Source organism: Hyla sarda, chromosome 4 (genome assembly GCF_029499605.1).
Source record: "Hyla sarda isolate aHylSar1 chromosome 4, aHylSar1.hap1, whole genome shotgun sequence".
In the NCBI taxonomy this organism is placed as follows: domain Eukaryota; kingdom Metazoa; phylum Chordata; class Amphibia; order Anura; family Hylidae; genus Hyla; species Hyla sarda.
The window spans coordinates 345,703,075-345,716,295 of NC_079192.1; the positions used below are offsets into that span (position 1 = coordinate 345,703,075).

Genomic DNA, 13,221 nt, shown 5'->3' on the forward strand with positions numbered 1-13,221 from the left:
GTGGGGGGCCCCAGCGGTCGGACCCCCTGCGATCTGAAACTTATCCCCTATCCTTAGGATAGGGGATAAAATTTTCAATCCCGTACTTCTCCTTTAAGGACGCAGACAATTTAATTTTTATGTTTTAGTTTTTTCCTCCTCGCCTTCAAAAAATCATAGTTCTTTTATATTTTCATCCACAGACTAGTATGGGGGCTTGTTTTTTGCGCGACCAGTTGTCCGTTGTAATGCCATAACTCACTTTACCATTAAATGTATGGAGCAACCAAAAAAATACTATTTGTGTGGTGAAATTAAAAAGAAAATCGCAATTTTGATAATTTTGGAAGGTTTTGTTTTCATGCCGTACAATTTATGGTAAAAATTACGTGTTTTTTATTCTCTGGGTCAATACGATTAATAGGATACCCATGATAACATACTTTTCTATTACTGTTGCGCTTAAAAAAAAAAAACGCAAACTTTTTAACCAAATTAGTATCTTTAAAATCCCCCAATTCTGAGGACCTATAATTTTTTCATTTTTCCGGTAAAGCGGTGATATGAGGGCTCATTTTGTGCCATGATCTGTACTTTTTTTTATACAATATTTGCTAATATAGAACTTTTAATCCATTTTTATAAAAAAAAAAATTGGGAATAAAAGGTTATAAAAAAGCATCTATTTTGGACTTTTTATTTTTACGTTCACGCCGTTCACCGTACGGTATTAACATTTTATTTTAATAGTTCAGATATTTACGCATGCGGCGATACCAAATATGTATATTAAATATTTTTTTAACACTTTTTGGGGGTGAAATAGGGAAAATGGGTCAATTTATGTTTTTATTGGGGGAGGGGTTTTTTCACATTTTCTCACTTTACTTTTTACTTTTATTTTTACACTTTAATAGTCCCCATAGGGGACTATTTATAGCAATCACTCAATTGCTAATACTGTTCAGTGCTATGTATAGGACATAGCACTGATCAGCATTATCGGTCATCTTCTGCTCTGGTCTGCGGGAAGGCAGATCAGAGCAGAAGACGCAGGGAAGGCAGCGGAGGCCGGTTAGGGACCTCCGTCTGCCGTGCTGGATGATCAGATCGCCGTGGCAGCGCTGCGGGCGATCAGACCATCTATTTTAGTGACCGCGATGCTGCAGATGCCGTGATTTGTATTGATCACGGCATCTGAGGGGTTAATGGCGGACATCCGCAGGGTCGCGGGTGTCCACCATTACGGGCGGGTCCCTGGCTGCGATCCGCAGCCGGGACCTACCGTGCATGATCCGGGCATCGCTCCGATGCTCGCGGTTATGCTTAGGACGTAAATGTACATCCTGGTGCATTAAGTACCACCACACCAGGACGTACATTTACGGCGCTCGTTGTTAAGGGGTTTAAAAAAAAAAAAAAAAAAAAACACATTAACCCTCCCATGTTAAAAGTTCAACTCACCCCCTTATCCTATATAAAAACATGCAAACATAATAAAAAAACATATTTGATACCGCTTTGTGCGCAATTGTACGACCTATTAAAATAGAACATTATGTATCCTGTATGATAAATGTGAAAAAAAATAATACCAAACCACAGAATTGCAATTTTTATAATATCCCAGAAAAAAAAAAAGATTAAGAGAGATTAAAAAGTCAGATCAATACCAAAATGGTACCGATACAAAAAACAGATTATGGCGCAAAAAAATTAGCCCTCATACAGCCTGGTATGCGGAAAAAAACTAAAGCTACAGGGGTCAAAAAAATAATTTAAAAAAATCCCAAAAATTCAGAATTTTTTTTAAATTAGTAAAACATGACGTAAACGATACAAATCTGGTATCGCTGTAATCAGGCTGGTCTTAAGTATGAAACTAACATGTTATCTGATGACAAAGTAAATGGCGTAGAAAAGAAAACCACCAAATCTGCAAAATTTTCTTTTACTATTTCAGTTTCACTTCACCTAATATATATTTTTTTTGGTTCGGAGAATATGTTATTGAAAAATTGAAAGGTATCATTATAGTAGGTAGTTATGGCTATTATAGTGCGAGGAGGAAAAAATCAGAGCGTAAAAGTGAAAATTGGCCCGGACAAGTGGATCCTCATGAGGGACAAGTAGATTTTACTACATTTTATTTTTATAAAATTTCCACACCCCTGAATTTATGTAATAATACACATACATACACACACATACATACATACATACATACATACATACATACCGTATTTATCAGGGTATACCACGCACCGGCCTATAACACACACCCTCATTTTACCAAGGATATTTGGGTAAAAAAAAGTTTTTTACCCAAATATCCTTGGTAAAATGAGGGTGCGTGGGTGTGCGTGTGTATACCCCGATACACTGTTTCTTACACCGCAGAAGCCCCCCAGGAAAGGCAGGGGGAGAGAGGCCGTTGCTGCCCGCTTCTCTCCCCCTGCCCTTCCTGGGGTCTAGAGCCCTGCTACCGCCGCTTCTCTCCCCCTGGCTATCGGTGCTGCTGCCCCTTCTCTCCCCTGGCTATCGGTGCCGCTGCCCCATTGCCGGCGCCGACAGACAGGGGGAGAGAAGGGGCAGAGGCCCCCATTGCCGGCGCCGCTGCCCTGTTGCCTCCCCCCATCCCCGGTTGTATAATTACCATTGCCAGGGTCGGGTCCGCGCTGCTTCAGGCCTCCGGTGTGCGTCCCCTGCGTTGTTGATATGCGCTGCGAGACACAATGACGAGTGACGTCACTCGTCATTGTGCCGCGCATAGCAACGACGCAGGTGACGCACCGGGAGGCCTGAAGCAGCGCATACCCGACCCCGGCAACAGGTAATTATACAACCGGGGATGGGGGAGGCAACGGGGCAGCTGCGCCAGCAATGGGTGCCTCTGCCCCTTCTCTCCCCCCGTCTGTCGGTGCCGCTGCCCCATTGCCGGCGCCGCTTCTCTCCCCCTGCCGGCAATGGTGCAGGGGCAGCGGCACCGATAGACAGGGGGAGAGAAGGGGCAGTGGCACAGATTGCCAGGCAGAGAGAAGCGGCAGCAGCAGGGCTAAAGACCCCAGGACAGGCAGGGGCAGAGAAGCCGGCAGCGCTTGCTGTCTCTGCACCTGCAAATGCCGCTGCAGTTTATTGATTTAAAGCACCCGCTTTAAATTATTGAACTGCAGCGGCTTATCGGCGTATAACACGCAGGTAGACTTTAGGCTAAAAATTTTAGCCTAACAAATGCGTGTTATACGCCAATAAATACGGTGTGTGTGTGTGTGTATATAATATATATATATATATATATATATATATATATATATATATATATATATATATATATTTATATTTATTTTTTAACAAGCATCTGCAGAACACTACACTATGCGGATAGGTTACTGATGAAATCAATAAACCTTTTGCCTCTCCACAAGTTTTGAAGCACCAGCCATATCTGGGGTGTAGAGCCAACTGAATATTAATTAAGGGGAGGGCAAAACAGCCAGGAAATGATGACTTTAGTATTGCTAGAAGAGCAATGGGAATGTCCCCACTGCTCAGCATTTGCATATCTTTATTTTACTTCATAACTCTGCAAGGGCTTCATGGATACAGGTAAATGATACCTTTTTTCAGAGAGGGTAACCCACACTATAAGCCTATGTATTTGGCTTACCGTATATACTCAAGTATAAGCTGACCTGAATATAAGCCGAGGCCCCTAATTTTACCCCAAAAACCCAGGAAAAGTTATTGACTCAACTATAAGCATAGGGTGGGAAATACATCATCCCCCCCCCCCTCATGTAATCATCCAGACCCACGTCGTCATCCCCCCCTTCATCATCATCACTGCCTGTCATCAGTGGTCTTCAACCTGCAGACCTCCAGATGTTGCAAAACTACAACTCCCAACATGCTGGGTGTTGTAGTTTTGAACCCTCTGGAGGTCCGCAGGTTGAAGACCACTGCGGCCTTCGTCATCATCCGCCCCCCTCAGCGGGAAGTTAGGGTGAGCTGGTCCTGGCCATCTATGCTGCAGGGACCGTCCGGTGGGGATGGTTAGTCGTTGCGGGCTGTCCATTTTCACCTTGGGGGGGGCCCCTCTTCTCCGTGCTTCGGGCCCGGACTAGTGCGTTGCATTGACAACGACGCACAGGGACGTTGCGCATGAACGTCCCTGTGCGTCGTCGTCAAGGCAATGTCACTACTCCGGGGCCGGGCCCGAAGTGAGGAGAAGAGGCCCGCCCGGTGAAATTAGACACCCCACAACAACTAACCATCCCCACCGGACGGTCCCTGCAGCATAGATGGCCAGGACCAGCTCACCCCAACTTCCCGCCGAGGGTGGGTAAGTATAAAACAAAAGGGGGGGGGGGGGGGCGCTGGATGATGACGAAGGCCGCAGTGGTCTTCAAACTGCGGACCTCCAGAGGTTTCAAAACTACAACTACAACAAGTAACAGTTCATAAGGTTGAAAAAAGAACAGCGTCCATCAAGTTTAACCTATAACCCCTAATGAGTCCCTACTAAGTTGATCCAGAGGAAGGCAAAAAACCCTCATACTAGAGGTAAAAATTCCTTCCCGACTCCAAATATGGCAGTCAGAATAAATCTCTGGATCAACGTTCTGTCCCTATAAATCTAGCATACATAACCAGCTGTGTTATTCTCCAAAAATGCATCCAGACCCCTTTTGAACTCTTTTATAGAGTTCACCATGACCACCTCCTCAGGTAGAGAATTCCACAGTCTCACTGCTCTAACAGTAAAGAACCCCCGTCTGTGCTGGTGTAGAAACCTTCTTTCTTCTACATTTAGAGGATGCCCCCTTGTTATAGATACAGTCCTGGGTATAAATAGATAATAGGAGAGATCTCTGTACGGTCCCCTGATATATTTATACATAGTCATTAGGTCTCCCCCAAGCCTCCTTTTTTCTAAACTAAATAACCTTTATTCTGATAATCTTTCTGGGTACTGTAGTCCTCCCATTCCCTATATTACTCTGGTTGCCCGTCTTTTAACCCTCTCTAGCTCCACTATATCTTTCTTGTACACTGGTGCCCAGTACTGTACACAGTATTCTATGTGTGGTCTGACTAGTGATTTGTACAGCGGTAGAATTATTTCCTTGTCGTGGGCATCTATGCCCCTATTGATGCACCCCATGATTTTATTTGCTTTGGCAGCAGCAATTCACCGACACTGGTCACTACAGCTAAATTTACTGTTAACCAAGACTCCCAAGTCCTTTTCCACATCAGTCGTCCCAAGTGTGCTCCTATTTAATAATCCAAGCCCGGATTTTTCCTCCCCATGTGCATTACCTTACATTTATCAGTGTTGAACCTCATCTGCCACTTCTCAGTCCAAACCTACAAACTATCCAGATCCATTTGTAAAAGTGCACTGTCCTCTATAGTGTTTACCGCTTTACAGAGTTTAGTATCATCTGCAAAGATTGCTACTTTACTATTCAACCCCTCTACAAGGTCATTAATATATTAAATAGAACAGGACCCAAGACAGACCCCTGTGGTCCCCCACTAGTATCAGCCACCCAATCAGAATAAGTACCATTAATAACCACCCTCTGTTTCCTATCACTGAGCCAGTTACTTACCCACTTACACACATTCTCCCCCAGCCCGATCCTTCTCATTTTATGCACCATTCTTTTATGTGGCACCGTTTCAAATGCTTTGGAAAAATCCATATATACGACATCCAGCGATTCCCCCTGGTCCAGTCTGGAGCTTACCTCCTCATAAAAGCTGATCAGGTTAGTTTGACCGGACCGATCGCTCATAAAGCCATGCTGATATGGAGTCCTACATTTATTTTTAATCAAGATACTCCAAAATAGCATCTCTTAGAAAACCCTCAAAGGGGTACTCCGTTCCCTTGCTTTCGGAGCTCCGCTCCCCGGCATCCGGAAGTTATTGTTCTGAACGATGTGTGTGCAGGCTTCAGTGTTCAGGGCCGCCCCTCATGACGTCACGCCCGCCCACTCGTGACGTCCCGTTCCCATAGACTTTCGTTGCGGGGGCGGGCGTGACGTCACAAGGGGCGGCCCTGAACACAGAGCCCGCAAACACATCCTTCGGACCAATAACTTCTGGAAGTTAGGGAGCGGAGCTCCGAAAGCAAAGGAACGGAGTACCCTTTTCAACAATTTACATACAACAGAGGTTAAACTAACAGGTCCATAATTCCTATGGTCAACTTTTGTCCCCTTTTTAACTATTGGCACCACATTTGCCATGCGCCAGTCCTGGGGAACATCTACACACTTATGAGACTAGTGTGTGGAGGGTAAATTTACATTACCAGACCACCTTTTAGTTGGTCTATGAGACCACCTTTTAGTTGGTCTGAGTAAATTAGTCCTGGGGAACAGTCCCTGTTACTATAGAGTCCCTGAATATTATAAATAGGGGTCTGTCTATAACATTACTTAATTCCTTTAGAACACGAGGGTGAATGCCATCTGGACCTGGTTATTTGTCTATTTAGATTTTTTGTAGGCGGCACTGTACTTCTTCCTGGGTTAGACAGGTGACCTGTACTGGGGAGTTTACCTCATCTCGCTGTATTTCACCTGGCATTTCATTCCTCGGTGAACACAGTGGAGAGGAATTTGTTTAATATATTTTCTTTTTCCTGATCCCCGTTTATAATTTCTTCATAATTTTTTTAAGTGCCTACACTTTCATTTTTGACCTTTTTGCTATTTATATAGTTTTGGGGTTAGTTTTACTCTCTTTGGCAAAAGGGTTTCTCTGTCTATTTTTGAGGCTTTTATCTGTTTTTTTCACACGTATTACATTTTTCTCTATAGCTTTTTAATGCTTCTTCACTGCCGTCCTCTTTTAGTAGTTGAAATGCTTTATTTTTTGTCATTTATTGCCCAATTCATCCATATTGGTTCTCTTTTTTTCCCCATAAAAAAGGTATATACATCTTGAAGTAAGAATTTAAGATATTTTTTAAATTCTCCCATTTAGTGTCAGTATTCTTGTTTTTGAGGACATTTTATATTTTTAAGGGCTTCACTGAGTTGATGGCCCTCTTGTCAGTTTTCCTTTAATGTATATTGTGTGCTTACCTCAATGTGACTGCATAAAAACACTATAGCACAGAAAATGCAATTCCTTGGTGGAATTTGGATAATACATGCAGTACATTTTGAACTTATTCTTTATATTCAATAGGAAGCTTACTTTAAGCCTATGAGTTGGATCCGCTCCTTTTGCCAACAGTAGCTCAACAACAGCAAGATGTCCTCCAGCACATGCCAGGGACACAACAGTGTGGTCATTATTGGCTGTAGCATGATTAATGTTTGCTCCTAGAAAATAAAAATATATAAATAAATCAGTAAAACCACACAGTCAGGTTACAGATGCTATACATTACCTACACCAAAAAGTGCACTATGATATCTGCATAGGTGCAAATATCCAATGGGATCAGCTGGCTACCTAGTATGTCTGGGGGGCAGGGGAGATCCCCCAACTCTTATAACAGATGAATGCTAAGACTCCTTCACTGTATTTGCAGAAATCCCATCAGCAGGAAGGCTATTCCATGCATCTACTACTCTCTCAGTAACGTAATACTTTCTCATATTACTACAGAAACATTTGCCTGTCTAAATTAAAACCATGTCATCTTGTGATCTTGTTTTTATCCTTTTAAATTGACTCTCCTCCTTTACAGTGTAATTTTTCAATTAAAACTTTCTATCATATCTCCCGGGTCTCATATTTCTCCCAAAATATACATGTTCAGGTCCTTTAACCTTTCCTGGTAAGTTTTATCCTGCAATCCATTTACTAGTTTAGTAGCTCTTCTCTGAACTCTCTCTGGAGTATCCATATCCATCTGGAGATACAGTCTCCAGTACTGCACACAATACTTCAAATGAGGTCTCACCAGTGTTCTGTACAGCGGCATGAGCTCTTATCTCTTTCTACTGCTTATACCTCTCCCTATACATCTCTGCTAGTATTTCCAACTGCTCTTTTAGATTGTCAGCGTACCTTTAAGTCTTCTGAGATGATTTTCCCCTAAATCTCTGCCCACACATACTGAGGTTAGGACAGTATTAAGTATTCTATATTCTACCTTCAGTTTTTATGTTCAAGGTGCATCATCTTAAAAAAATAGATTGGGACCCAGGTACAGATCCCTGAGGTATTCCACTGGTAACAAGACATTGGTCTGAATATACTCCATTGACTTCAACAATCTGTTGTCTGTCCCTCAGCCACTGCCTAATATATTCAACTATATATGAGTCCAAGCACAAAGTCTGCAGTTTATTGATAAGTCTTCTATGTGGTACCGTGTCAACAGCACTACAAAAATCTAGAAGGGCTTTCTACCATCTTCTATTTTAGTTCTCCTGAACTGTCACTGTGCGCAATGGCGGTGACGTCGCGTTGAGGACGTCACTCGTCATTTCGCTGCCTAGGTGCCAGAAATAGCGTGGACCCCGGGAACAGGTAATTATAAAACCGGGGATGGGGGAGGCAATGGGGCAGTGCGATGGGGGCAGTAATTGCCGATACAGATAACGTCCAAAATCGTGAATATCGCCCAAACCGATAATCTGTCGATCCCTAGTTTTTTCTACTTAATTTTCTTCTGTAAAAGCTGAACTGAAGTATTAATTTAGAGTCAGCTAGTCCTTTATGCTCCTCTACATACATTTCCTTCTTTATTTTTAATCTAATTATTCCTTGTTTTAATTTCCTTTTTAAATTTTTATATCTGAAAAAAAGGGAATTTTAAATACCTGTACTCCGGGCAGAACTAGCTATGCATGGGACAAATTTTCACTCACAGAAATTTCTCTAACAAATATAATTATATCTACTCATTTTCATGAATGCACTGTCTAGATGGCCAGTTATGTTAGGGGGTTATAAAATGTATTGACCAAACCATTCTTGCCCCATTTTTCATACAACATTGATCTGTCATACTGGATCTCCCACGGGGTACATACTATTGAGGACGTTTATGGTGATGAGAGCTTCTGCACTTTTAAGTATGTATAGTATAATATATATATATATTTATATATATATATATATAAATATATGAAACCTATGGCATTCCCAGGGAGACTTTATATAAATTCTTGTAGCTCTGGCACAATTCCCAACATCCTCCAGACAGTTCTCCCGATTTCCTCTTATTGGTGTTTATAAATACCTCATCTCGGGCCTCTATTCAGCTTTCCTAGATGCCAAAATGAAATATGACCCACTTTCTATGGAGGCTCAGTGGTGTGGTCTTCTCCATGACTTGATGGATGAGGAATGGATGGAAGCAATCTCGTTTCACTTCTGTCTCTCCGGCCATTAACAATCGTCTAATTTAACTTTACATGTTCCATCAATGCTATTGTGCCGGTACGCTTAGCTAAAAATGGGTACATGCCCGACGAAGTCACAAATGTCACAATGTCAATGTCGTAGAGTTCCTCTGATTTTCTCCACATGATGTGGTCCTGCTCTGCAATTCAGGCCTTTTGGCAACTTGTTGTACAATTTTTGGGTACCCTCTTGGGTCGCCGGTACTGCCGGAGCCCCAGGATACCTTCTTGATCTATTCGCTAATGGGCAGTGGTCACACCATGAAACTATCATGCACAGAAAAGGGAGATTTTTACTTCTTACTGTAAAATCTCTGAGGATCCATTGGGTGGGGGGGGGGGGGGGGGACACAGGAACCGTGGTATATCTTGCTGCCACTAGGAGGCTGACACTAGGCATTAACAAAAAGAAGCTGGCCACTCCTGGCAGGATATACCCCACCCGCTGACTCTAAACTAATCAGTTTAGTCCCAAAGCAGTAGGAGGAATCGGCAAACAACAGGTCCAGACAAAAAAAAAAATCAACCGGACCAGCACACCGACAGGATATCGTCTCTCAGAGCAACAAACTAATAATCAACAGGTGGGTGCTATGTCCCCCAATGGATCCTCCGAGAAAGATTTTAGAGCAAGTATAAAAAAAATCTCCTTTTCTTGGTCGGCTCCATTGGGGAAACAGGAACCATGGGACCTAACAAAGCATTCCCCGTGGTGGGAAAAAACATAACCCAGCAAGAAAATCAGATGGCAATGCCACTGCCGCCTGCAACACTTTATGCCCCAAAACCGGCATCAGTAGATGCAGAAGTGTGCACCTGGTAGTACTTGGTGAACGTGTGTACGGAGAACCGCTTTACACACCTGCAGGGCCGAAGCCCTATTGAATATCACCGAAGAGGCCCAAACAGAGCCTTTCCCTTAGAACGACAGGCCTCCAATATGGCAGACCGGATCCAACGGGAAATGGTCGCCTTAGAAGCCCCTTGTGACGGCCTTCTGTGATGACGAACAGCAAATCAGAACGCCAAAAGGAAGAAGTGGCTGAGAGGTAAACACGTAGAGCTCTGACCACGTCCAAATTGTGGAAAGAGCGCTCCTTAGGGTGAGACGGAGCTGGACAGAAGGAGAGAAGGACAATATCCTTGTTTAGATTAAAAGAGGAGACCACCTTTAGCAGAAAAGAAGGCGACGGCCGAAGCACAGCCTTGTTCTGGTTAAGGACCAGAAGGGGGGGGGGGTCGACAGGAGAGAGCCGCCAATTCCGACGAATGGAAGTCACAGCAATGAGAAAGGACACCTTTCAAGAAATGAAGCGGAGAGAAATCTCCCCAAGGGGTTCAAAAGGGGTCCCAGGGCGGAGTGGGAGACCTGTAAGGAGGAGCCTCGTGTGCCACACCATGAAGGAAGGTGCGAACATGAGGATCAGAAGCCAGGGGGTGCTGAAAAAGAATGGAAAGCGCTGATACCTGTCCCTTGAGGGAACTAAGGGCCAAACGCGATTCCAGCCTCGACTGCAGAAAAGAAAGCAAGTTCGGCAAGGAGAAAACAACGGGAGACAGAACGGGCTTAGCACCATCGAAAATAGGCACGCCAGGTCCCGTGATAAATCCTGGCAGAGGAAGGCTTACGCGCCCGAGGCATGGTGCGAATGACCTGGAGAGAGAAAACACGAGCCCTCAGCACCGTGGATTTAACCACTACACCGTCAAACGCAGAGGCATAGAATTGGGGTGGCACAGAAGACCTTGAAAAAGAAGAATGTCGGGCCGATCCGGCAGCCACATGGGAACGTCCTGCACAAGACTAACAACGTCGGCGAATCACGAGCGCCAGGGCCAATCCGGCACCACTAGAATCGCTGAGACACCCTCTGCCTTGAGTGCTTTCTCAGCACCCTGGGCGAGGGAAGAGGTAAGAAAGGGCGAACTGTGACCAGGGAACGATCAATGTGTCCACAGCCGGAGCCAGAGGATCGCGGAACTATTCCACAAAGGCGGGAACCTACTGGTTTAGGCAGGACGCAAAAAGGTCCATGTCCTGAGTCCCCCAATGTTCGCAAATTGTTGCGAACACCTCCAGGTAAGAGAGACCACTCACCCAGTCGGGCCAGGAGAGACTCAAAAAGTTCGCCTCCCAATTGTCCACCCCCGGAATGTGGATCGCCGATATGGAGGGAACCCGGCATTTCACCCAGACAAGAGTCTTTGTCATCCCTGCCATTGCAGCAAGGCTGCGAGTGCCCCCCTGGCGATTGATCTAAGCCACGGCCGTGGCGTTGTCAGTTTGGATCCGAACCAGACGGGCCCCGGAGTAACAACTCCCAGTGAAGCAGACAAAGAAAAATGGCCCGAAGCTCCAGGACATTGATGGGGAGACCAGCGGCCCTGAACAGTCCAGTCCTGAAACACCCCCCCCAGCCAAGGAGACTCGAATCGGTTTTTAAGACTTGCCAGTGCAGTGGGAGAAATGAGTGTCCCTCCCAAAGGAGTGGAGAGCGGAGCCACCAAAGGAGCAACAGGTGAACAGTGGGGGGGGGGCAGATGGAACCGGCAGTGAAGGGACCGAGGAGACCGGTGCAATAGGCTGATCTCGGATAGAAGAGCACTCGGCATGGTAGAAGTAAAACCCAAACATTTTCGGTGTCGAATTGAAGCCCTAGAAAAAGCAGAAACTGGAAGGGAGAAAGGTTGGGTTTCTCCCGGTTGAGCAACCACCCGAAACTGGTCTCCTGATTTTGGGCCAAGGACGGAGCTTTGATCAACTGGTCGTCCAGATAAGGGAGCACAGGATGGCAATCACCGCCGCCAGGACCTTGGTTAAGAGCCTGGAGGCCATGACCAGCACGAAGGGCAGTGCCACAAACTGAAAGTGACCTGACGGAATGGTAAACTGCAGAAAGCATTGGTGTGCCTGAAAAATAGTGATGTGGAGGTATGCATTCCGGATGTCCACCGAAGACAGGAATTAACCCTGGTCCATGGACTCAACAACAGAACAGAGAGATTCCATTCGGAAATGCCGCAGGTGCAAATGCCGATTGAGGAGCTTCAGATCGAGAATCGTATGAACCCCCATTTTTTGGGAATGACGAACAGATTTGAATAGAAGCCCAAAAAAAAAAAAAAACGGCACAATGACCCCTTGCGCAAGGAGGGTGTGGAGTGCAGACTGAAAAGCTGCAGCAAAGGCAGGAGAGTGGGGAGGCCGGGACCAGAAAAAACGATCCCAGGGAAAAGAACCAAACTATTAGGTAGCCATCTGAAACTGCGTTCAAAACGTTCCGAAAAAGGGACAGGCGACCGCCCACCTGAGGGGAAGGCTCAGGTGGGGGAACCCCTTCAGGCACAGGTAGGCTTGCGAGTACCTGATTTGGCGGAGAAGTGTCCAGAACGGCTGACCTGCTTCCAGGAGGGGCGCTTTGAAGGTAGGAGCCTTCTGAGACTGCGAGGACGCAGGTTTGTCCTGGCGGCCTGAGCCAAAGGACCGAAAAGGACGAGGGCTTGCGGTGAGAATCGGTCTGACGGAGCATAGAGCTCTTACCGCCTGTAGCCTCACAGATTGTTTCATCCAGGCGTTTGCCAAAAAGACGGCTGCCAGTAAAGGGCATCTCTGTGAGGGATTTCTTGGGAGGCTGCGTCGGCATTCCTGGCCTTCAACCACATGGAGCGGCGGATAGCCACCAAGTTGCCAAAAGCAAAGGCTGCACAGTGTGCGGATTCCAAGGACGCTGAGCATAGATAATTGCCAGTGTTGGAGATCTGGAGAGCTAAGTAAGCCAGATCATCAGGAGGAGCCCCCCAGATAGAACGCCTTGGCAAAGTTGAGAGGCCTAGGCCGAAAGGGCTTTGGATGGATACC

General features: G+C 45.4%; 1 protein-coding gene across 3 annotated transcripts in view; it reads right to left on the reverse strand.

Moving 5' to 3' along the window:
- Positions 1 to 13,221, reverse strand: part of ANKHD1 (ankyrin repeat and KH domain containing 1) — a 236,889-nt gene that overhangs the window by 67,635 nt on the left and 156,033 nt on the right. For all 3 annotated transcript variants that reach the window (XM_056516547.1, XM_056516546.1, XM_056516545.1), the window contains exon 10: positions 7,198 to 7,325. In XM_056516547.1, coding sequence (XP_056372522.1) covers positions 7,198 to 7,325 — 128 coding nt within the window. The remainder of the gene's footprint in view (positions 1 to 7,197; positions 7,326 to 13,221) is intronic.